This window comes from Oncorhynchus clarkii, chromosome 17, assembly GCF_045791955.1.
Source record: "Oncorhynchus clarkii lewisi isolate Uvic-CL-2024 chromosome 17, UVic_Ocla_1.0, whole genome shotgun sequence".
Taxonomy (NCBI): Eukaryota; Metazoa; Chordata; class Actinopteri; order Salmoniformes; family Salmonidae; genus Oncorhynchus; species Oncorhynchus clarkii.
Window position 1 is genome coordinate 32,957,913 of NC_092163.1, and position 24,099 is coordinate 32,982,011.

At 43.3% G+C, this 24,099-nt stretch overlaps 3 protein-coding genes across 3 annotated transcripts; 1 reads left to right on the forward strand and 2 right to left on the reverse strand.

The window, feature by feature from the left end:
- Positions 1-448: 448 nt before the first annotated feature.
- LOC139370725 (PRELI domain-containing protein 1, mitochondrial-like) lies at positions 449-16,322 on the reverse strand. The gene is made up of 6 exons (XM_071110380.1): positions 16,146-16,322; positions 14,618-14,840; positions 13,551-13,776; positions 11,421-11,534; positions 8,457-8,535; positions 449-2,746 (listed from the first exon to the last, which is right to left on the reverse strand). Exons 2-6 carry the CDS (start codon positions 14,707-14,709, stop codon positions 2,631-2,633), a joined length of 627 nt encoding a protein of 208 aa, XP_070966481.1. The 5' UTR covers positions 14,710-14,840; positions 16,146-16,322; the 3' UTR covers positions 449-2,630.
- Positions 16,323-17,045: 723 nt separating this feature from the next.
- LOC139369394 (transmembrane protein 215-like) lies at positions 17,046-17,732 on the reverse strand. The gene has a single exon (XM_071108672.1). The coding sequence runs from the start codon at positions 17,730-17,732 to the stop codon at positions 17,046-17,048; it is 687 nt and encodes a 228-aa protein (XP_070964773.1).
- Positions 17,733-21,104: 3,372 nt separating this feature from the next.
- Positions 21,105-23,746, forward strand: LOC139369711 (NADH dehydrogenase [ubiquinone] 1 beta subcomplex subunit 6-like). Its single transcript, XM_071108971.1, has 4 exons — positions 21,105-21,366; positions 21,748-21,840; positions 22,360-22,404; positions 23,584-23,746. The coding sequence occupies exons 1-4, from the start codon at positions 21,187-21,189 to the stop codon at positions 23,647-23,649; spliced, it is 384 nt and encodes a 127-aa protein (XP_070965072.1). The 5' UTR covers positions 21,105-21,186; the 3' UTR covers positions 23,650-23,746.
- The last annotated feature ends 353 nt before the right edge of the window (positions 23,747-24,099 follow it).

The following is a 24,099-nucleotide window of genomic DNA, read 5'->3' on the forward strand; positions in this document are numbered from 1 at the left end:
GTGAAGTGATTTATGGAGAAAATGGCCAAACAGTAATATAAAAGGTCCAATGCAGCCGTTTTCATCTCAATATCAAATCAGTTCTGGGTAACAATTAAAAGCCAGAGTTAAAATCGTCAAAGAAAGAATAGTTTCTTAGCAAAATGCAATAAGTTCAGGCAGTCTTTTCCAACAGCTCTCATGCTAAAAAGGACAATTTCACAGTATTATTCCAACTTATATAAATCCCTGACTGCACTGCCCCTTTAAATAGTTGGCATGCTGAACTTCTACAGGCTTGTTTCAGGCCCCCTGTTGTCAGATTACTGCAATAGCATCACAGCGACTTAGTTCATAAGAATATGACAACCATGGCATTGAACATTACCCGATTTCATGACAATAATATGCAGTAGTTTACAACGCCTGAACCAAAACTAAATGAAGATAGATAAAGTTGTATCCCAAATAACATTAAATCAGATGTTTATTTAAGTGCAGTATTCTTTCAATGTTAAGACTTATGACAATTTCCTCCAGTCTAAAATCACAGCCAAAATGATTTCAAAATCATAATAGCTAGTTCTACCTTAAAAGGAATGCAGCAAAAAATATTAAGAGACAGACAAACCAATGTCAGACTAATACATTATTAATGTACAATAAAACAAATGAAATACATCAACTGTCCCTGGTAAATGTCAAGTCAAATTCCTAATTTGATATAGCTTGATATATCCAACAAATCAATCGTAGACCTCACTGACAAATTCAGTCAAACGACGCAGTTGAAGGGTAATACAATAATTACTAATCATTTATATTATTTGATACACTCTCAAACTCCAGCATGCATCCAGTGTTGTGGAATTTATATTATTTCTTCAGCTTGTCTTGGTACCTTCACTGTTATTTGGCATGTCTGATTTGTCACGTTATGCTTTTCAAAACAGGCCTCACTGAGTGCACAAGAGATGTATCCCAGAGCTTACTCAAGTCAGGGTCGTGTTCATTATGGCACACCGTATAAAAACATTTTGCAACAGAAAAGTGTTTCTATTGGATAAGTTCAGAAAGTACCCTACATGACCAAAAGTATGTGGACACCTGCTCTTCCAAAATCATGGGCATTAAAATGGAGTTGGTCCCCCCGCCCCTTTGCTGCTACAACAGCCTCCACTCTTCTGGGAAGGCTTTCCACTAGATGTTGGAACATTGTTGCGGGGACTTGCTTCCATTCAGCCAGTGAGGTTGGGCAATTAGGCCTGGCTTGCAGTCGGCGTTCCAATTCATCCCAAAGGTGTTCGATGGGGTTGAGGTCAGGGCTCTGTGCAGGCAAGTCAAGTTCGACAGACCGTTTCTGTATGGACCTGGCTTTGTGCACATGCTGAAACAGGAAAGGGCCTTCCCCAAACTGTTGCCACAAAGTTGGAAGCACAGAATCGTCTAGAATGTCATTGCATGCTGTAGAGTTAAGATTTTCCTTCACTGGAACTAAGGGTCCCGAACCATAAACCACCACAGACCATTATTCTTCCTCCACCAAACTTTACAGTTGGCACTATGCATTGGGGCAGATAGCGTTCTCCTGGCATCCGCCAAACCCAGATTCGTCCGTCAGACTGCCAGATCGTGAAGCGTGATTCATCACTCCAAAGAATGCATTTCCGCTGGTCCAATGGTAGCGAGCTTTAAACCACTCCAGCCGACGCTTTGCATATGGTGATCTTAGGCTTTTGTGCGCCTGCTCAACCATGGAAACACATTTCATGAAGCTCCTGACGAACAATTATTGCGCTTACGTTGCTTCCAGACCCAGTTTGGAACTCGGAAGTCCCATTCTGTGAGCTTGTTGTTGCTCCTAGACATTTCCGCCTCACAATAACAGCACTTCGTTGACCAGGACAGAAATGTGAACTGACTTGATGGAAAGGTGGCATCCTATGACGGTGCCACGTTAAATCACTGAGCTCTTCAGTAAGGCCAATGTTTGTCTATGGAGATTGCATGACTGTCCTTGGTTTTATACACGTGGCTGAAATAGCCAAATCCAATCATTTGAAGGGCTGTCCACATACTTTTATCTCAGTTTCACTCGGTTTGAGAACGTTTTCTCGCGTTTGGTGCCTATTGAACATGTCCCTAGGTTGTGGCAGGCAGTCAGACAGGGGCTCAGTACCTGAGATGTATTAATGCTAGGCTAATGAAAACAAGAGGAGCAGAGCCTAACCCCAGAGGAGCAGAGCCTAACCCCAGAGGAGCAGAGCCTAACCCCAGAGGAGCAGAGCCTAACCCCAGAGGAGCAGAGCCTAACCCCAGAGGAGCAGAGCCTAAGCCCAGAGGAGCAGAGCCTAACCCCAGAGGAGCAGAGCTGTTAGTGGTTTAGATGGACATATTGTACACATACTGTACACCGAGACCTTGATACAAGCAAACTTCCAGTCAATGAAAAGGCAGCTAAAAGAGTGTGTGCATGCACAGCTCAATTCTGATTTGTTTTTCCTTACAAATTAGTCTTTTGACCAATCAGATCAGCTCTTAAAAAGATCAGAATTGGCCAGTCTGTGTGTTGCATGTGAATGTGTTGCTTGTGCCTGCCCTGCGTGCACAGTGTCCCGTTCCAGCCGGGGGCAGTGGATGTTCCCCTGTTGTCACACGTACTGCTGGGGCTGTTTCTGCGGGGCGGCGGCCGAGGCCAGGGTCTTGGCTTTCTCTGTAGCAGTCTTCACTGTGTCCCGGACGCAGGGCTGGCGCTGGGGTGCCTCTCCTGTGGGCAGAAGACGAGAGAGACATGGAGTGAGTGTGTATACAGTAAACTAACCAACTCGGTTCCAAAACTGGTGGTACCATGAATGCAAAATGTGAACCTGGAGTGAATGAATACAACTCCACATTACTTCAAGATTTGATATCCTGAGTCTAAAAGTGTGTGTGTGTGTGTGTTGGAAAGATCACAAGGCTCAGGTAACAGGACTCTTGTCATGATGAGGAAGCCAGCAGGACTTCTGGTCAGGGGTTTGTTCCTGGGTCAGCATTCTCTCAAACAGTGTGTGTGGTTTGGTTTTACTATCCTTGTGGGGACCAGAAGTCCTCACAAGGATAGTAAAACAAGGAACATTTGACAAGTGGGGATATTTTGCCTGTCCCCACAAGGAAAAAGGCTATTTTAGGGGTTAGAGTGACGGTCAAAATGTTTAGGGAAAATAGGATTTTGATTGGAAATAAATTTTAAAACATATGTGTGAAACAATATCATAATCTTCCCTCCATCTATCCATCCACCTATAAAATATTATTTTAGACGTAGGGGTTAGAGTTAAGTAGATCTCTACCATCCTCAGAGGTCTCCTAGTCAACACACTAGCACCGTCACAACAAAGACAAGCAGAGCATTCCTCTTCTTCAGTGTGAGTTGTGAACACGGAGGCCATCCAAATGCTTCTAACAGATACTTCAAACATCTGGAAAATATTTAGACTGTCAGAGGAGAGGAGCCAATCTTGGAGTGGTTGTTGAGGCTGAGAGATCCTATCTGGAGCGACCAGTAGGGAGGAGGGGGAGAAAGAGAGACACACACACACACGGCAGGCACAATGGATCCAGTCAGACAGGCCAAGAAAGACTAAGATGAAAGTTAGGAAAGAGGGCGAGAGAAAGATACTCAGAAAAAGGTGGCGGGTACTCCAGTAAGAGAGATCTAGACAAAAGTGTATTGGTCAGTGAGTTGGTCAGGCCCACCGAGTCTGGCCAGCCTACAAGAGATGGGGTCAGTGGCAGCATAGCGTGATGTGGCCCAGAGGAACCTTAGCTCAGGGGATAAACTGTACTGGGAACAGGGACAAGGAGAGATGGGACAGAGGGAGGAGGCTAATAGAGTAACTGTACTGGGAACAGGGCCAAGGAGAGGCGACAGAGGCTATAGTAACTGTACTGGGAACAGTGACAAGGAGAGAGGGGACAGGAGGAAGCTACAGTAACTGTAGCTCCCTTTCTCCCTCCGTCTCCCCCTGACTGAACCCAGCCCAGCTGCAGGTCTGGAGCCACTGACCAGAATAACCACAGCCCTGGTCCCTTCCCAGGGCCGGCTGCCTTGGCTGACCCTCAGAGCACCCTCTCTCTGGGGGGTATAGAAGGCTTCTGAGGCCTCCACACAAAGCCACATCTTTCCTCTGGGCTCTTTGAGCTCAACCCTCGCTCCCGCTCTCTTTCTCTTCGCTTCTCTTCCTCGGACGCTGTCGCGAACCTCGTGGCTGGAGATGCAGGCAGGAGGGAAGATTAGTCGCTTCACACAAACGGACGTGTGTGTATGTACGCAGTCGCAAACACAAGCAGACACACCGACGCGGTCGGATAGTCTCTAGCGCACACACCAACAGAAATACGTGCAGTCTCACACACTCCGTTATGAATAAAAACCTGATTGATGTTGGACAATGACAGCAGGAGGTGGCCCTGGTTGTTTCTACCACACTGTCTGAAATGGCACCCTACTCCCTATTGGCCCTGGTTGTTTCTACCACACTGTCTGAAATGGCACCCTACTCCCTATTGGCCCTGGTTGTTTCTACCACACTGTCTGAAATGGCACCCTACTCCCTATTGGCCCTGGTTGTTTCTACCACACTGTCTGAAATGGCACCCTACTCCCTATTGGCCCTGGTTGTTTCTACCACACTGTCTGAAATGGTACCCTACTCCCTATTGGCCCTGGTTGTTTCTACCACACTGTCTGAAAAGGCACCCTACTCCCTATTGGCCCTGGTTGTTTCTACCACACTGTCTGAAATGGCACCCTACTCCCTATTGGCCCTGGTTGTTTCTACCACACTGTCTGAAATGGCACCCTACTCCCTATTGGCCCTGGTCAAAAGTAGTGCACTACATAGTGGATAGGGTGTTGTTCCAGACGCACGTGACTTTGATCAAACCTTCTTGGACATCTGGTATGCTCGTTTGACTATTTCTCAGTTCTGTATCATCCTTGCTCCAACTCCTTTCACAGTACTGGAGCTACGGTGTATCGGTTCTGGCCGCTCCTGTGGAGGCGGTGGAGCCCAATTAACTGAAAAGTCTGGCACAGTGGGAGGTTGGGTAGGCAGAGCGGTGCTAAGATAAAGAGACCCTGTAAAGCTTTAAAAACGCTAGGAACGATCCTCCACTATGTGGGGGAATGATCTGGCAGGGGTTCTGCACCCTGAGGAAATATTATATTCTCAGAGTAAGTGAATTAATAAAAACGCATGAAACTAGAAAATGTCCTTTGTTCATGTCGCCTGAATAGGAAAATTAAATATATCACAGAAGTTACATCAAATCAATTTAGAGTGGAATATTATGTGAATCATAACTACATGATTCACAGCTAAACTACTTTTTTCATTAAAATAAAATCCCCCTTGACATTCATCTCAAGTTAGAATTCCTTCAGCCTACATGCACTTGCATCAACCGCGGCAAAATGATGGTACTAGTCTACAAAACATTAGGGACACCTGCGCTTTCCATGAAACACACTGACAAGGTGAATCATTTATTGATGTCACTTTAAATTTTAAAAAAAAATTATTTTTTAAATTGCCCTTTTTTTTTCTCCCCAATTTCGTGGTATCCAATTGGTAGTTAAGTCTTGTCTCATCGCTGCAACTCGAGTACGGACTCGGGAGAGGCGAAGGTTGAGAGCCATGCGTCCCCCGAAACAACCCAACCTAGCCGCACTGCTTCTTGACACAATGCACATCCAACCCAGAAGAGGAAACACCGTACACCTGGCGACCTAGTCAGCGTGAACTGCGCCCGGCCCAACACACGAGTTGCTAGTGCGCGATGAGACAAGGATATCCCTGCCGGCCAAACCCTCCCTAACCCGGACGACGCTGGGCCAATTGTGTGATGTCACTTGTTAAATCAACTTCAAAATCAGTATAGGTGAAGCCTTGAGACACAGATTGTGTGTGTGTGCCATTCTGAGAGTAAATAGGCGAGACAAAAGATTTAAGTGCCTTTGAATGGGGTATGGTAGTATATGCCAGGTGCACAAGAACTGCAACGCTGCTGGGATTTTCCACTTTTAACAGTTTGCATTGGCGTCAACATGGGCCAGCATCCCTGTGGAATGCTTTCGACACCTTATAGTCCATGATCCGAAACATTGAGGCTGTTCTGAAGGCAAAGGGGGTTGCAACTCAATATTAGGAAGGTGTTCTTAATGTTTTGTACACAGTAGTTGCAGCAGCTACAGAAACACAATACAGGATCTAATGCTCTAGAATAGCTGGTCATGTCTGTCCACATTGATGTCTAAGGGAATCATGACTGTACTGGACTGCATTGTTCCTGAACTACTGTGGATACTAGAGATTGTTCTAGAAATGGCTGCCTAGTGGCTACAGAAGCTACTACCAGACAGACGAGTGACATCCCCCAGCAAGGGTTTGGGACGAGGGTGTCACAGATCCATGGCTCTGTTGCAATATCCACACAAGTCTACACCTGTTGTATTCGGTGCACGTGACAAACTTTGATTTGATGCATACCATTTAGGAGGAAGCTATGGGTGTGTCTGAAAGGGTATCTTATGTACTATATAGTGCAGTGCACTACTATTGACCAGGGCCCATAAGACTAAAGTAGTGCACTATATAGGGCACAGGGATCAACTTCAGACAGTCTGCACTGGACAAGTGGTACAATAGTATGGATATTGGAACGTAGCCATACCGTCACCATAGTGACAGATCCCAGAACTGTACTGACCACCAGAATAAACCTGAGACCTAGTCCAGCTGTAGTAACAGACCCTAGTACTGTACTGACCACCATAATAAACCTGAGACCTAGTCCAGCTGTAGTAAGACCCTAGTACTGTACTGACCATCATAATAAACCTGAGACCTAGTCCAGCTGTAGTGACAGACCCTAGTACTGTACTGACCACCATAATAAACCTGAGACCTAGTCCAGCTGTAGTGACAGACCCTAGTACTGTACTGACCCCCATAATAAACCTGAGACCTAGTCCAGCTATAGTGACAGAACCTAGTACTGTACTGACCCCCATAATAAACCTGAGACCTAGTCCAGCTGTAGTGACAGACCCTAGTACTGTACTGACCACCATAATAAACCTGAGACCTAGTCCAGCTGTAGTGACAGACCCTAGTACTGTACTGACCAGCATAACAAACCTGAGACCTAGTCCAGCTGTAGTGACAGACCCTAGTACTGTACTGACCACCACAAACCTGAGACCTAGTGACAGACCCTAGTACTGTACTTACCATCGCAATAAACCTGAGGCCTAGTCCAGAGTAGTGACGGCATGATGCACACAGACAGAGGGGACAAAGACACAACAATGGAAATATGTCCTATAAGCAGGACAATAACCTAAAACAAGGCCAAATTCTACACTGGAGTTTCTTACCAAGAAGACAATGAATGTTCCTGAGTGGCCATGTTACAGTTTTGACTTAAATCTACGGAGATACCTGAAAATGGTCAACAACTAATTTGACAAAGCTTGAAGATTTTTGAAAATAATGGGCAAATGTTGCACAATCCAGGTGTAGAAAGCTCCTAGTGACTTACCCAGAAAGACTCACAGCTGTAATCGCTGCCAAAGGTGCTTCTACAAAGTATTGACTTCAGAGGTGTGAATACTTATGTAAATGAGATTTGTATTTCATTTGTAATAAATTTGCAAAAATGTCTAAAAACATGTCTTCACTTTGTCATTATGGGGTAGTATGTAAATGGTTGAGAAAAAACTATTTAATCCATTTTGAATTGCGTCTGTAACACAACAAAATGTGGAATAAGTCAAGGGGTAATGAACACTTCCTGAAAGCCCTGTGGCATATGGCGCAGTCACGCAACGCGTGGGACCAAACACTTGTCTGTGACTATACGGCTTAAGCTAGTCACATGGGATGTTTTCAGCCTCTGAACATAGACAGACAAACGGTTGAATCATTGACTCAACCAGACTCGTTCAATTAGGAGAGTGGGAACTAGTAGGTGTCAATCTTTAGGGAGGGATATCTCCGAGACGAGAAAATGGCCATACTCAAGACATGCAGTAAATCAGTAATCATTATCGTCGTATCACTCCACTCGGCGAAGGACTTCGAGAGACGCAATCACGGCCTGATTATCTACAGACGATTGTGTGTTACACTTCCAGGGGAGAGAGATCTGGCGTCTGCTCACCCAAAGGCATGATGAGAGGGTTAGTGTTGAGAGTTGATTGGTGGGTGGGAGCTGTGATTAATTTCACGACTTCACTTCATACCACAGCAATCAGCCATGAGGAGACTGACATACTTTTTGGTGCTTTCCGTCATATTTTCCACATTACACAATCTCCCAAAAATATAACTTTTTCCCTCTAAGAAAAGTTTGCCCATCGCCTCCAACCACATCATAAATCCCAGAAATAAAGTTGTTTGGTTCCCTGCTTCTCCTACTTCAGTACGTACCGTGTAAGTTAGTCAGAGCGTACTCCAGGCCCTTCATGGCCTTCACCTGGTTGCTCTTGAAGCGGGCCAAGCCAAACTCCTGGGGAATAGAACAGACAGACATGACAGGAAACAGCAGGATTTAAATGGGGAGACATGAGAACAGCAGGGTACTCCCCCCCCCCCTCTTTCTCTCTCCCTCCTTTCATCTCTCTTGTTCTCTCTCTTTCCCTTCATCTCGACTTCCTTTCTCTCTCTAGGGGTAGTCAAGGCTAGCCCACACTGCTAATAATAATAATTCTACCCTGCGTAGAAAACTGGCCTTGCGTAGAAAACATTCCTGGTGGAAGATGACCATTTCTTTGTTTTGGCATCTGCAGACACTTTTCCTCTTGTGCCATTACTCGACCCTATAAACCCTCTCGTGTGTGAGAGAGAGAGAGAGAATGCCTAGCTTGCTGAGGTGGAAAATACTTATGTGGGCCTCTTAGATTTGTCCGACCAAATATCTGGGTGGAACTTAAGGGAAAATCTGTTTTTCAACTCAGACTGGGCTTTAGTTATAGATGGATTATATACATATGTTCTCATAGGTGTCCAACAACGACCGCAAGCAGATCCTTCAAATTGATTTCCCAGGCTACAAATCCAAATGTACTGCTGCTTTGCAGACTGCTGCTATTCAATATCTGCTCCCATTTAAACGGGTCATGGCTTTGGTGATGAAAAGGGATCGTCTGTCCTGAGGTGAACTGGAGGTGAGGTACTTGAACTATTTTGCTGTAGTGTAGTGGTCCTCTGAGCCTCGTATACGTGGATGTATTCAATAGCCATCAGGCCTGGGTTCAAATAGTATTTGTTATCCATTAAAATAATTTAGCTGCACTTGTTTGAGCCTGATTGGCGCAATGTCACCAATGGAGTAGTCCCAAAACCAAACTCATTCGGCAACCCAGACAGGCTCAATCAAACACTCAAAGTATTTGAAAGAAAGCAAACACTATTTGAACCCAGGTCTGCTTCGAACATTACTTTAGTCCTGGATGTACACTACAGTGCCTTGCGAAAGTATTTGGCCCCCTTGAACTTTGCGACCTTTTGCCACATTTCAGGCTTCAAACATAAATATATAAAACTGTATTTTTTTTGTGAAGAATCAACAACAAGTGGGAAACAATCATGAAGTGGAACAACCATTTATTGGATATTTCAAACTTTTTTAACAAATCAAAAACTGAAAAATTGGGCGTGCAAAATTATTCAGCCCCCTTAAGTTAATACTTTGTAGCGCCACCTTTTGCTGCGATTACAGCTGTAAGTCGCTTGGGGTATGTCTCTATCAGTTTTGCACATCGAGAGACTGACATTTTTTCCCATTCCTCCTTTTAAAACAGCTCGAGCTCAGTGAGGTTGGATGGAGAGCATTTGTGAACAGCAGTTTTCAGTTCTTTCCACAGATTCTCGATTCAGGTCTGGACTTTGACTTGGCCATTCTAACACCTGGATATGTTTATTTTTGAACCATTCCATTGTAGATTTTGCTTTATGTTTTGGATCATTGTCTTGTTGGAAGACAAATCTCCGTCCCAGTCTCAGGTCTTTTGCAGACTCCATCAGGTTTTCTTCCAGAATGGTCCTGTATTTGGCTCCATCCATCTTCCCATCAATTTTAACCATCTTCCCTGTCCCTGCTGAAGAAAAGCAGGCCCAAACCATGATGCTGCCACCACCATGTTTGACAGTGGGGATGGTGTGTTCAGGGTGATGAGCTGTGTTGCTTTTACGCCAAACATAACATTTTGCATTGTTGCCAAAAAGTTCAATTTTGGTTTCATCTGACCAGAGCACCTTCTTCCACATGTTTGGTGTGTCTCCCAGGTGGCTTGTGGCAAACTTTAAACAACACTTTTTATGGATATCTTTAAGAAATGGCTTTCTTCTTGCCACTCTTCCATAAAGGCCAGATTTGTACAATATACGACTGATTGTTGTCCTATGGACAGAGTCTCCACCTCAGCTGTAGATCTCTGCAGTTCATCCAGAGTGATCATGCGCCTCTTGGCTGCATCTCTGATCAGTCTTCTCCTTGTATGAGCTGAAAGTTTAGAGGGACGGCCAGGTCTTGGTAGATTTGCAGTGGTCTGATACTCCTTCCATTTCAATATTATCGCTTGCACAGTGCTCCTTGGGATGTTTAAAGCTTGGGAAATCTTTTTGTATCCAAATCCGGCTTTAAACTTCTTCACAACAGTATCTCGGACCTGCCTGGTGTGTTCCTTGTTCTTCATGATGCTCTCTGCGCTTTTGACGGACCTCTGAGACTATCACAGTGCAGGTGCATTTATACGGAGACTTGATTACACACAGGTGGATTGTATTTATCATCATTAGTCATTTAGGTCAACACTGAATCATTCAGAGATCCTCACTGAACTTCTGGAGAGGGTTTGCTGCACTGAAAGTAAAGGGGCTGAATAATTTTGCACGCCCAATCTTTCAGTTTTTGATTTGTTAAAAAAGTTTGAAATATCCAATAAATGTCGTTCCACTTCATGATTGTGTCCCACTTGTTGTTGATTCTTCACAAAAAAATACAGTTTTAGATCTTTATGTTTGAAGCCTGAAATGTGGCAAAAGGTCACAAAGTTCAAGGGGGCCGAATACTTTTGCAAGGCACTGTATCCATACAGGGAGACAGGACTGTCCTATAGCTGCTCTGGGGCAGTCTTGTCCTATAGCTGCTCTGGGGCAGTCTTGTCCTATAGCTGCTCTGGGGCTGGCCTGTCCTATAGCTGCTCTGGGGCTGGCCTGTCCTATAGCTGCTCTGGGGCTGGCCTGTCCTATAGCTGCTCTGGGGCTGGCCTGTCCTATAGCTGCTCTGGGGCTGGCCTGTCCTATAGCTGCTCTGGGGCTGGCCTGTCCTATAGCTGCTCTGGGGCTGTGGTATTTTCTGTTGTGCTGGTCTGTACTACATCGGTGCTGTACCTGGATAGGTCTGGAGAAGCCGTAGACTCCAGAAGAGATCCAGGCCTCTCGTCTGAGCAGCGTGAAGGCAGGCCGGTCCTCTGACTCCTGGAACACGCAGCGCTCCTCCACAGTCTAGGAAAGAAAGGAGGAAGGGATGGAAGAGAGAGGGTTGTTAACCAGGTGGTGTTGGTTTGCTGACATCAACTATAGGGCACAATACATAAAGAAGCAAACAACTTCAATGCAAAATGAATGAAGAACAAGTTATCAATTCCACTTCATTTTGAGGAACTGGTTGCATGCGATAATAACATACTGTTTTGGAAGAATCTGACATTTTGTTTTGAAATATGATCTTGTAGATAATTACAAAGTTGTTCCATCTGTCTAGTGATATGAGTCATTCTCTCCTTCAGCTGCCGTCTACTGGAATCAAAACAAGACAGCGCTCGCTAGCACGCCACCACAACGCTTCGCGTTAACTAGACGGAGGACATAATCTGGTGGGGTGTGGGTGGGTGGCTGTGTGTTCCTTATGGTGCTCCTCTTTGCTCATCCATCAAGTTGACAGCACCATATCTTGTTAGATAGACGTCATGTGTTGGTGATCTTGAGACGAACACAAAGTGGGAAGGGGATGGACAAAGTGTTGGTGATCTTGAGACGAACACAAAGTGGGAAGGGGATGGACAAAGTGTTGGCGATCTTGAGACGAACACAAAGTGGGAAGGGGATGGACAAAGTGTTGGCGATCTTGAGACGAACACAAAGTGGGAAGGGGATGGACAAAGTGTTGGCGATCTTGAGACGAACACAAAGTGGGAAGGGGATGGACAAAGTGTTGGTGATCTTGAGACGAACACAAAGTGGGAAGGGGATGGACAAAGTGTTGGTGATCTTGAGACGAACACAAAGTGGGAAGGGGATGGACAAAGTGTTGGTTGAATCATGAAAAGGTCTGTGTATGATTGTAGTGTAGGTCTAGTTGACATTGACCAAGTATGGTGAGATAAAATGTCTCTTCAGTCTCTCACATTAAAGCCTTGTTCTATTGCTAACCGTAGAATGGAGTGAACTCTGACTCTCGTAGAGACTTGAGATGTAAACCATGAGATATCCACCCACCCGGCTGACTCAAAGGAGGTTACACAACTTCATCTCTTTCTCATCCAACAAACCAGGTCCCTGAGAAACAGAAAACCACCAACAATACATTTCACGTCTGTGTCTCTTTAGTCAAGGGCTTACCAGTCTGAACCAATATCCAGCCAGACTGCGGAACTGTTGCACATTCTTTTTTTTAGGAAATGTCACAAATTATATACAATGGAAAACGTTGTGGGTATCAGCATGAAGGAATTTCTCTGGGAAACAGTATATTCATTGTGCTGTAGGCTTGGAGACGGTCGGTTGCTAGAGAAAACAAACAAGCGCAACCAGTAAACAAGCCAGTCTCTCAGGGGGGCGGGGCAACGCAGAGGGCACTTTCTTGTCAATGTCTAGGGTCTTGTGGCTGTAATATAGGTCAACCACTGGAGGTCATGAAGGGACAGATACCAACCTAGCCTAAACCATTGAGGAAAATATATTTCCTTCCGTATCTAAAGATATGCAATAATAACACTATTTGGACAGCCGTTTTCATGTAGACGTGCATATCAAAGTCTCTGTTCAATCGTAGGCTGTGTGCGAATACGTAGATACATTCTTATCTTAGTCAATACTAATAGAGTCAGTGTTTCCTTTTTTTATAGGCGGTGCTCCGCTGCTAGATGCAGTAGGGGAAACGCAGTGTGTTCCTCTGTCTGGTGGTGGTGCTGATATCATCTCCTAAAGACAGAACACGGATTTCTAACAAATACAAGACACTACATGGTGCTGAGTCAGTGTACTGTACAGGGACATGAGCGTCCACCAACCTAGTAAAACAGAGAAATCTACACGTACTAACAAACACATACATGAACTACATGTGCCTGGCATGAGTGTCAAACCCACACGTTTGGTGTTACAAGCACCATTCTCCAACCACTACGCTGTGGGAACCAGTATCCCTGGGTTCCAAATCAACACCTAGCCCCTACTCACTTCTTGGTGTAGGGGCTAGGGGTCGACTCAGAACGGAGCATATGTCGGGGTGTACCTCACCATTAACGTAGTGTGATTGAGGTTCCAGGTGTACGTGGTGAGGCTCTTGGTGACCGGGTCGACGACGGAGTCCTCTACGATGTAGACGGAGCGTGATAGGTTGGAGGGGAAGAGGAACTCGGCCCAGCGAGGCATTCGATTGGTCTTGGTGAGCAGGCGTCTGGAGAGAAGCCGCTGGTCCGCCGTCACCTCACGGATCACCACGTCCTCTGTGAGAACATGGGTGCTGATGCACGGGAACACACACAATGTTTGCGGTATGCTATCAGTTGGTCCAATTACTAGTTGTTCAGACAACATAACATATTTTCACGACACTTAACATACTCCACAAACAAATTTTGAACATTGTCAGTACTTCTGCATTTAACCTGCTAAATAGTTGCAGATTTGTACATTTCAAGTACTTGTATTTGATTATTAGCAATCGAATACAAACCTTGAATCAAGTAGTCAAATGAAAGATGGCTGGGTTAAATACAGAGCAGAAATTAACAATACAAACTAAATGAAGCCACTGACTGACTAAGTCACTTCCTTCTGATCTCACAAAGCTTGGCATCACTTCTCCACTGTGGTCATTCTCAGTTCTCCATCTTAATAAACTCTTCTCACTGTTGTTTTTTCTAAACTTGTCTAACAGCGTCAGACACCATCGTCTCATTGTGATTGAGAGCAGGGCAATTCCACAGTAACATAATGATGCTGAGACTCCGATTCTTTCACTTTAGAAAGTATATCAAACAAAAAACAATGACTGCAAAGTTAAACAAACTGTACAACTCTATGCATAAGGACTACTTGTACCAATGTCCACTGAACATTTTGCAAAAACACATTTGGTTGAACAGTGCAGATGCACAGTTTGGCTATAGAATGACAGTTGGTGCCGTTTGTGCAGATTCACATTCACAGCTGATAGTAGGAGAAAGCAGACAGGTTTTCCATGGGTCTGGAGTTTGTTACTCAATGGTAAATAGGCATATCCCTTCTCTCTCCTACTAGATGCGCATCTCACCAAATCATTGAGGCATCCGCCATAAAAAGGTCAGCGCGAGGTCCTGTACCTGAATGGGTTGGGATACCTCTGCCAGAAGGCAGAGACAACATGGTCCCACGTGGTCCTGATGTCTACGTCGTTAGAGAAGTACTTGACCATTCTCCCCCTGCCTGCCGATGTGCAGGCTGTTGGTCTGAACACGGACTATTTCGAATTGTCCTGTCTGTGATAACTATGCTGGGTGCTCTGATGTTACTGACTCCATCCACACCTGACGCACACACTGAACCCTGGCGAGGAAGAGAGGTGGAGGGAGGGAGAGAGGGATATTTCAGGATAACAGGTATAATAGAACAGACCTTTATCTCAGCTACATGTAGGTCTGATAACATCAGATACTGTATGTGTTCAAAACAGAACCAAAAAGATGTGTTGCTCTGCTCTAGGTTTGTAGCTACTACTGGCTAGATACAGCCCTCTGTGGTTATTATGTGCAGCTTCAATCATTTTAGTCATTTAACAGACACTTTTTAACAGACACAATTTAACAGCGACTTACATGAGAAATTAGGGCTAAGTGCCTTGCACATTGGCAGATTATTCACCTAGTCGGCTCGTGGATTCGAACCAGTGACCTTTCAGTTACTGACCCAATGCGCTTAACCATTAGGCTACATGCTGCCAGTCCCACAAAATAGGATGTACTGTGTAAAAGTAGCTAGCTTAGTATCTCCTGACAGCTGGGTCAAATACACACAGGTATCATATGAACTTAGACCAGTACACCCTGCGGGGTATCTCCGTTCGCTTTACTAGACCTGTCACAGATTCAGTCACATACTGTACAAGGGGAGAAGCAACATTGCTCAGGTTGCATGGGAAATAACGTGACCCCCTGCAACATGTGACAGTTGTGACGTTAGATGACGATTGGCACAAGGTCTTCACTAGTTACCACAACTACAAAGTCATAATTATCACTAAACCCCGCCTGTTCATACAAATTATCTCCTTAAAATCCAAGCTTTACCCTCAACTTAACCACACTGCGAACCTTATGACTAACCTTAATTTAAAGACCAAAAAGCACATTTTTGTTTTAATTCATTTTTACGAACTTGACCATTTTGACTTTGTGACTGTGGTAACTAGTGACAACCATCAAACTGCTCATTCAATCGAAAAAGCATACCGGTTTTGAAATTAATCTTGTTCTATTAATACCTAGCTACATTGCCAAGAACATAACTCCCGTTCCCTTTACAATGTACTTGTCTGGATTGAGCGTGCTGGTCTTTGTGGAACATGTCACATTGACTGATCGTGCTATTATGCAACCTAGCTGGCAAAAACACTAAATTCATGCACGATTATGAAGGCTACATAAATTATTAGCTAGCTAGTAATTCGCTACTATACGGGTTTGTCTAGCTTACTGACATAATTTTAGCAGTTTCACAGAGTGAAATGTAACGTTAGCTATCGTTTTGTTACGTGTTAGCATGAGTAGCTTAGCTAGCTAATTCCTCAAAATACAGATTATATCAAGTTATCAAACTGTACTGAACTATGGCAAGTATTTACTGTTCACATACCTGATATACTATCGCAGCATTTATGGGGATTTTCAGTGCACCAATAGTTAGATTTCCTCCGTCATGTTCCCTATTTTGATAGTAGCGTAACAGCAGTCGTCATTGAATCGGGAAGTTGCCTAGTCCAAAAATGGCATGTGTAGTATCCAACAATGCACTGCTTTAATCATGAATATTCATGATAGGACTACAACTCTCTTCTTCTATTGGACTTCATTGGTGAAAACCACGCCGATGAAGATACATTGTCATGATGTATACTTTTTTTAAACAGGAATATCTTTCGTTATTTGTCTGTTCTTGGAGATGTTTACATTTTGAAATAATGTAAGGTAATAATTCACATCCAAACTGTTAATAATTTGTTTTTAGTAGCCTCTACAGTACATTGGCAGTGGTATATCCCCTTCTAGTGGTCTCTGTAACAGGTTTGTAATGTGCAGATTGAACTGTTTGCATGATTCACGTCGATCTGGGCAGATGTAATCACAAAAACGTTTCATCATTTCTTTATTTAGTAACTATACCACAAACACACCAATGCATTAAATGGATTTTGCTGAATAAGATATGCAATAGATACTTGATCATTAAGACAAAAATATATAAAATAGTGCAAATGTAAATGTCCATTTAGAGAAATATCTTAATGCCCATTTAGATTAGATATTTATACAATATGAAATAAAAATCCAAAATAAATAGGGAACACACAATTCATTCATGAAACAAATACTGCAGATGTCTTTCTTATGTTACCTGCTTCAACATTAGTACTGCAGTATTATTTATCTGTATGATAAACAGGCTTACTATTCATGTCCCAGGTACACCTAAATAGATGTAGTAGTTTACGAGTTCCAGTAATAGGGTTTCCCCAGTAGGCTTCAGTATCCACACTTAGACCACAGTCTCTATGCCCCACATAAAATCTCTGAGTTTGGTGTAGCAGTGACCGGGTCCGTACGGAGAGAAGTCTCCCTCGTAGTACACCACAAAACTGTTCCGCTGCTGCTGAGGCACACGATGCACCTTACTACTATAGGCCCCACAGTGACTGTCCATAGAGTAGGACTTACTATCATAGATACTGTAGTTAGGGGCACCTGCCATGGCCATCAAGGCACTAGCTGGGTAGCGTCGCACCTCATCATGGTTGTGGTTCACTTTATTGATCAGATGACCAGACTCCTTCACTGTTGTAATGGTAATGGATACAGAGTCTGCTCCAGCCCCAGATCTATACCCAGTCTCAGTCCTCTTGTCCCCATCAGGCTCCTCTGAGTCTCTGGCCACCCTGGAAGACTCTTTGGTTCTAGGCATCTGCTTCCTCCTCCTACACTTGCGACAGAGGCAGTTGAGACATTGGCGCCGGGTGGGGAACTTGGTGCAGCCGTTGGTTCTGTTAGCCAGAATGATAGCCACCACCCCTGGGAGGCAGATGGCAGGTCCAATGGCGATGAGATGGATCCCGCCCAGGGTCTCTCCCTTTATGCCCGACATGGTGAACATGAAGCCAAAGAACAGTAAGGGGCTGCTGATGGCCACCACCATCCCTGTGCGGGGGTTCATGTCGTCGACCCTCATGGTGTCCAGCCCTCCACGTCACTGAGTTTGCTCACTTCGAGACGGTACACTCCTCACAGTCCTCTTGTAACACTGTATTCCAGAGTCTAACCCTAACCCTAATCCACTCACAAGATGGGACATGTCGGGCGCATGCAATCTGTCGATCACTCAAATGGCATTGAGTGTCTAATTAACACACTTTTCAACCAGGCATGTCATGCCTTCAGCTCTCTTTCTTAACTATTACACAGCACTAGTTTGTGTTGTACTTACCTTCTCCACTTCATAACAAATGGTGGTAGGCAACTGCCATATTCACTGAAGTATAAACTTTCCCCTGTCAAAAAGTAAATTGCAGTTTTCCTTTGCAAGTCACTTGAACTACTCAGAAAATAGTCACTTTTGAATTAGTAGAAAAACCTCTATCAAACATGAATTATATTCACACTTTATGAATGATTCATTCAATGGAAAGGCTGGGTGTAGTTGGTCTGTGCTGCATCGCCTGATGAAGTCTGTCTAGATATAACTGTGGTTGGTTGTGTGTTTGGAGACAGTCTAGGGAGGTTGAAGATGGACACGTACCCTTTAGAACAGGATCTGACTTACTAGAGGTGGAATGAAAGTCATCCCGAACACTTCCATCTGCTCTGTGGTTCTAGCCAAGAGACACAGTGTGCCTTACCCAAACCACAAACAAATATATAGAGAACGAGATCAGCTCTCTGGGTCTAACCTTGGTCCAACAGATGACGATACCTCCTATGAACCTAATTCTGGACTTTGATTTAAATGGCTTCGGGGTGTGTCCTGGCCCCCATTTCAAGGGAAGATGTTTTGACATGGGTCAAGCTTCTACTAGTGAGAGAGGAAGACGCCAATTCCCCCAGTGCTGTCTGATGCATATGGGGGAGTCGGAGATGCTCCTTCAATGGTCTCGTATTTGAGTGATACATGATAGGAGGGCGGTAGCAAAACCAGCCCCTTGCTGTAAATCAAAACTGGGTGTGTCCCTTTGCTTGTGCATGGGGAGTCATCCTTGGGGTATCAAAATGTTTTGGAAAAATACACGGAAAGGGTCATGGGTTCATTGATGTGCATGCAACTAAAGAGAGCCTGGTTTGATTGCCACTGTAATGTTTTCTTTATCATGTTTTACTCTGAAGTCAATGGCACTATCGCTCTAACAACTCTGACCTACAGATGTAGGATCTTTAATATGAGACAGTCTGCTACAGCAGGAAAATATCCTGCAGCAAGAGGAAATTAGAATTATTATGTGGATTATAGTTAATGGACATTTTGTAGGGGTTGACACATCAAGTCTGAAATTTCAAAGTGGAAAACTACACGTTTTTAATTTCCTGCATTGCAGGAACGTTCTCCTGCAACAGGGTGATTGAATAAAGATCCTACATCTACAACAAACCTTTTATTTTTTCACTTTTTCCTAATATGCTGTAAGAGTCAAAGTCCAAAAGTAAGATATATATATATATATATATATATATATATATATATACAGTATATACTTCTCATAGAGAAGCTGTATACACACAGAGGAGACATACACTGATAAAGGTGGAGGAGAGGCCATTCTCCTAATCTAACTGCTATTGGGGTTGTATCCGCTCTCGTCAACCTTCTGTGGTTTCTTCGGCACTCATCGGGGCGAGTGCCAACTTCCTGCAAGGAACGGAACACTTGGGTTAGGTTGCACCACAGCCACTTGATTAGTGTGTGGTTTAGATAGAAGCTGCAGGTTGGATTACTGTACACTTGGTGGCCTCGGAATTCCGCCTGATATAAGTCTATATTGTGCAAATCCTCATGGACTCTGATGAAAGGCTTATCAGTTTACTAAACTATCTCTGCATATGACACTGTTAATGATGCATAATTTGGGGCCTGTGTCATTTAAATGACTCTGGTTTGAAAACAATTCCCAATGCATTTCATAGACAGGACTGGTGCATATCTTTCGTTGGATAATGCCAATTCTTATGATATGCTACTAAAATAAATCACTATTGATTTATGCTTGGGCGCGTTCTGTACACATGTAAAGCCGTCACAGCGTATCTGATTTGGAGTAGATCTTATTTCAATCGGATCCAAATGCAAAGACAACACACATCAGTTTCAATGGGGAAAAGTCCACTTGAAACAGAGTTTACGTCAAGCCTTTATGTCCTCTGTACTTGGAATATATAAGCCTATATATTCCAATATATATAAGCCTATATATAAGCCTATGGTCAGTTGGAAATAAATTCATAATTCTAATAAGAAAAGAGAGACATTTCAGATGGACATGTCAGTGGTTTTATTTGATGAGTGACATAAAATATCCGTATTTTATATATTTTTAATGTCGTGAGTATTTCGACACTGTCCGTCATCAGAAAGCAATCATGTTGTTTTACAACCCAGTACGGGGAATGGAGGGAACACTCAACTATATATTTGGCTGTAGTACTACTGTCAGGAGAGCACACTATTTCTGTTCATTGATTTATGTATTGATGGCAACTTACACACTAGTTGACCTACTCTGTTACACTCTGCATCACATACGGATGAATGATTTTGTGGATGTGTTGATAAAGTCCACTATATTTCAGAAGACATTGATATAGTTTGCTTAACAAATTGATGATCAAGACAGTTGACTATACTGTATCACTAACTATTGATAATACATCACATTATAACTAGTCCTTATATAACCCATATTATGTACAAATGTCAAACATTTCAGCTCGTATTTTAAGTGTTATGACTAATGATTGAAAAAGCCCTCTGAAGCAATAATGTTTGATGATAGCTAAGGTTTCACACCTCACCAGTCTATACTGGGCACAAATTAGATTACAGTTTGTCCTAGCCACTGTGCTTCTACAACTGCATTGTTTGCTCTTTGGGGTTTTAGGCTGGGTATCTGTAAGCACTTTGTGACAACTGCTTGTGTAAAAAGGGCTTTATAAAATACAATTGATTGAGGACTTGCTTATGCCCTCGGGACAGTGGTAGAATGGTCATATGGTGACAACAGTTTATAATGCTGCAACCGCATCCAAACAGAAAACTCATTATCATTCACTGTTTATGACATCTTAATAGCAATTCACAAAGACATTTACCATTATAGTAAAAAGCATATGGATACATAATACAGAGTTTCCTTCATTTTGGATGAATGTAAAAAAATGTAGTAAGCAATTGTGTGTAGCATATTTTGCACAAGGCATCAGAGAAATCAGTGATCATGAAAAATCCCTGTTTTGTTTCCTCCTCCAGTCCCGTAGATGTCACTCACACACTCAGCCAAGGGGGGAAATGTGTAGTTACCGTTGTCGTTGACTGTTTTCTTCTTCGTGAGTTTTGGCGGTGCACTCCATGGCGGTGTCCTCCATGGTGTCATTGTAGTGAGGTTGAATATCAAGAAAATAAGAACTAGCCCTTCTTAATCATGACTGGTTACACAGCAGACGAAAAGCTCCGCGTAGAGCAGATTTCAAACCTCAGGAGGAAATGGCTGAAGGACCAAGAGCTCAGTCCCAGAGAGCCCGTGCTGCCAAAGACAGCCCCCGGGCCGGTGGCAAAATTCTGGGCTGGCTTTCTGGAACCGAAGACCCTGTGGAGACTTTACGTGAGTTCATCATTTTGGCCATTTCATTGTACTATATCAACGAACAACACTGTGTGAATTGGATTAGAATGACGAACTAGCTAGTATTTGTGATAGCTACGTGCTATGTTTTTGTTTTGAGACGTCGGTGTTACTGCTTACTAGCTAGCCTAGCCAGTTGCATGGGTCGTCACTAGTTACCATAGCCACATTGACTAGTATTCTCATGCTTGGTGTGATGCCAGTCACCTGTGCCACTGCCAACCTGAATGTAACATAGCTACTGGCATGTTGCTAACTAGTAGTTGTACCGAAAAAGTGCATCAACTGTTGTCAGCAAGAAATCAACAACACCTGTTAACATTTGTGACACACGTCCCCTTTGTGTTGCTCTCTTTCCAGACCTACAAAGTCTACACTGGTGGAGTGTTCGCCTTGACCCGGTTGCTGATCCCTGCCTGGGTTGTGCATTATTATGTGAAGTATCATGTTGCTGTAAGTTCAATCAATTCAACACCAACAATTATATTGTCTTTTCATTCATGTAGTAATGTTGTTGTTAGGAAAACCTGTTCCTTTAGTGTAAGAGGATTTTTGGCCCAACCAGATACCACCTGGATTCTTCCAACCACCTCACAGGCCTAATTGGTTCGATTTAAAACACCAGGCCTCCCAGCTCTAAATCAGACATGAAATGCCAGGCTGTGTCACTCAAAAATCAGCATTGCTAATGCTTTCCCTTGACCTACTGCCTAGACAGACAGGTCTTGATTTAAAAGGCTGAGACCTAATGGTCAAGGAGACTGATCATGTGTTTGACCTTGGATGTTCAAAGTTAATTGTGCATCGATTTATGAAATGTTATTATACAGTAGTGGATTGCAGTTTTTAGCCCTGTGTTGTTGGTGTTCATTCACTATACCTGCTCTATTGAAAGTTGTATCATGCATGTGTCATAGAAGAGTCTTCAATTCAATCTAAAACATTGACCTGTCCTGCTTGTGTTTGTCACAGAAAAAGCCCTATGGCATCGTGGAGCTGAAGCCCAGACTGTTCCCTGTAAGTACATCTCATGTGTTGTTACAGGAACACGATTAAGCCTAGTCCTGTATGAAAAAGCACATACAATGAAGAATCTCCATTGTAAGTGCTTTTTAGTCCAGAATACGATTAATCTGTGTCTGTGAACTGGCTCTTAGTGTTACAGTGGATTCACTGCCCACTGGGCAAAAACAGGTTGAAACATACATTGTTTCCATGTCATTTCAACCGAGAAATGCAAATGTCAACATGGAAAACTAATTGGTTTTGCAAAAGTCATTAGGGAATTTTGTATTTTTTTCACCTAACTTTTAACCTACATGACTGGGTGACATTTTTGGTTGATTTCACATTAAATTCATATTAGTTGACAACTCAACCAAATGTAAATCAAAAGTAGATGTTGAACTGCCATCTGTACCCAGTGGGTTGGGTTAAATACGGACGACATATTTCAGTTGAACAACTGACTAGGTATCCCCCTTTCCCTTTCCTTTTGTATTGATGATTGGACAAGATGGCGCCGACAGAGGGTCACCTCACTTCTAGTCCTTAGGAAGCTTTGCCGTGTTTTGTTTTTTATGTGTTATTTCTTACATTGTTAGCCCAGAAAATCTTAAGTGTTATTACGTACAGCCGGGAAGAACTACTGGATATCAGACTTAGATGTGTGTGTATTAGGTTTTGTTGTGGAATTGTTCGATTTCTTGTTAGATATTGCTGCATTGTCGGAACTAGAAGCACAAGCATTTCGCTACATTTGCAGTAACATCTGCTAACCATGTGTATATGTGACCAATAAAATGTGATTTATTGCTTATAGATTTATTAACAGATGCATGTGACACAATGGTGCACTTTGGCAGTTTACAGTAAAGAACTGAATTGCAGTGTAGCTTATATATAAACTGCACTGTAATTGTGGCCTACTATGGTAACACAAAATAATGTATTTTAGCAGATGCTTTTATCCAAAGCGACTTACGGTCATGCGTGCATACATTTTACATATGGGCAATCCTGAGAATTGAACCCACTACCCTGGTGTTACAATAGTCATGCTCTACCAACTGAGCTACCACGGACCACAAAAGCCCTGGATTCCCAGACAGCTTTCCTAGACCTTGCAATGAAAGAGTAGGGACATCTAGCAACTGACTCTTTCATTATCTGTTAATTTTCCCTGTCTGTGTTCAGGGCGACACCATCTTGGAGACGGGAGAGGTTGTTCCAGACCTCCCAGAGAGCCATGGTCACCACTGAAGAAGACATAGTTGAAAGAATTACACAGTCTTTTTGTCCCTGCCCTGTTGTAAAAAAACTTTATGTATATGTCATTAAATAATATTTACAATACTAATACATGTCAGAGAAGTATATTTGGACAAGAATGTGGGGGAAAGAGTGCTGCATTTATTTGACTAATTCAGATCCAGTGTTTCAATCCAAATGTATTAGTCACAGGTGCCGAATACAACGGGTACAGTGAAATGCTTACTTACGAGCCCTTAACCAACAATGCAGTTAAAAAAAATACAGATAAGAATAAGAAATAAAAGTAACAAGTAATTAAAGAGCAGCAGTAAAATGACAATAGCGAGACTATATACAGGGGGGGTACCGATACAGAGTCAATGTGTGGGGGCACTTATTAAAGTGACTATGCATAGATGATAACAACAGAGTAGCAGTGGTGTAAAAGGGGGGGGGGGG

Bases quoted from the DNA above. Each gene is read 5' to 3' on its own strand.
- LOC139370725 (XM_071110380.1), bottom strand. From the start codon at position 14,709: ATGGTCAAGTACTTCTCTAACGACGTAGACATCAGGACCACGTGGGAC. The intron at 13,777-14,617 runs GTACAGGACCTC...CCCGTGCATCAG, and splicing joins AGGTATCCCAACCCATTCAG to CACCCATGTTCTCACAGAGG. The intron at 11,535-13,550 runs GTGAGGTACACC...TTTCTTTCCTAG, and splicing joins TCAATCACACTACGTTAATG to ACTGTGGAGGAGCGCTGCGT.
- LOC139369711 (XM_071108971.1), top strand. From the start codon at position 21,187: ATGACTGGTTACACAGCAGACGAAAAGCTCCGCGTAGAGCAGATTTCA. The intron at 21,841-22,359 runs GTAAGTTCAATC...TGTTTGTCACAG, and splicing joins ATGTGAAGTATCATGTTGCT to AAAAAGCCCTATGGCATCGT. The intron at 22,405-23,583 runs GTAAGTACATCT...GTCTGTGTTCAG, and splicing joins TGAAGCCCAGACTGTTCCCT to GGCGACACCATCTTGGAGAC.
- LOC139369394 (XM_071108672.1), bottom strand. From the start codon at position 17,732: ATGAGGGTCGACGACATGAACCCCCGCACAGGGATGGTGGTGGCCATC.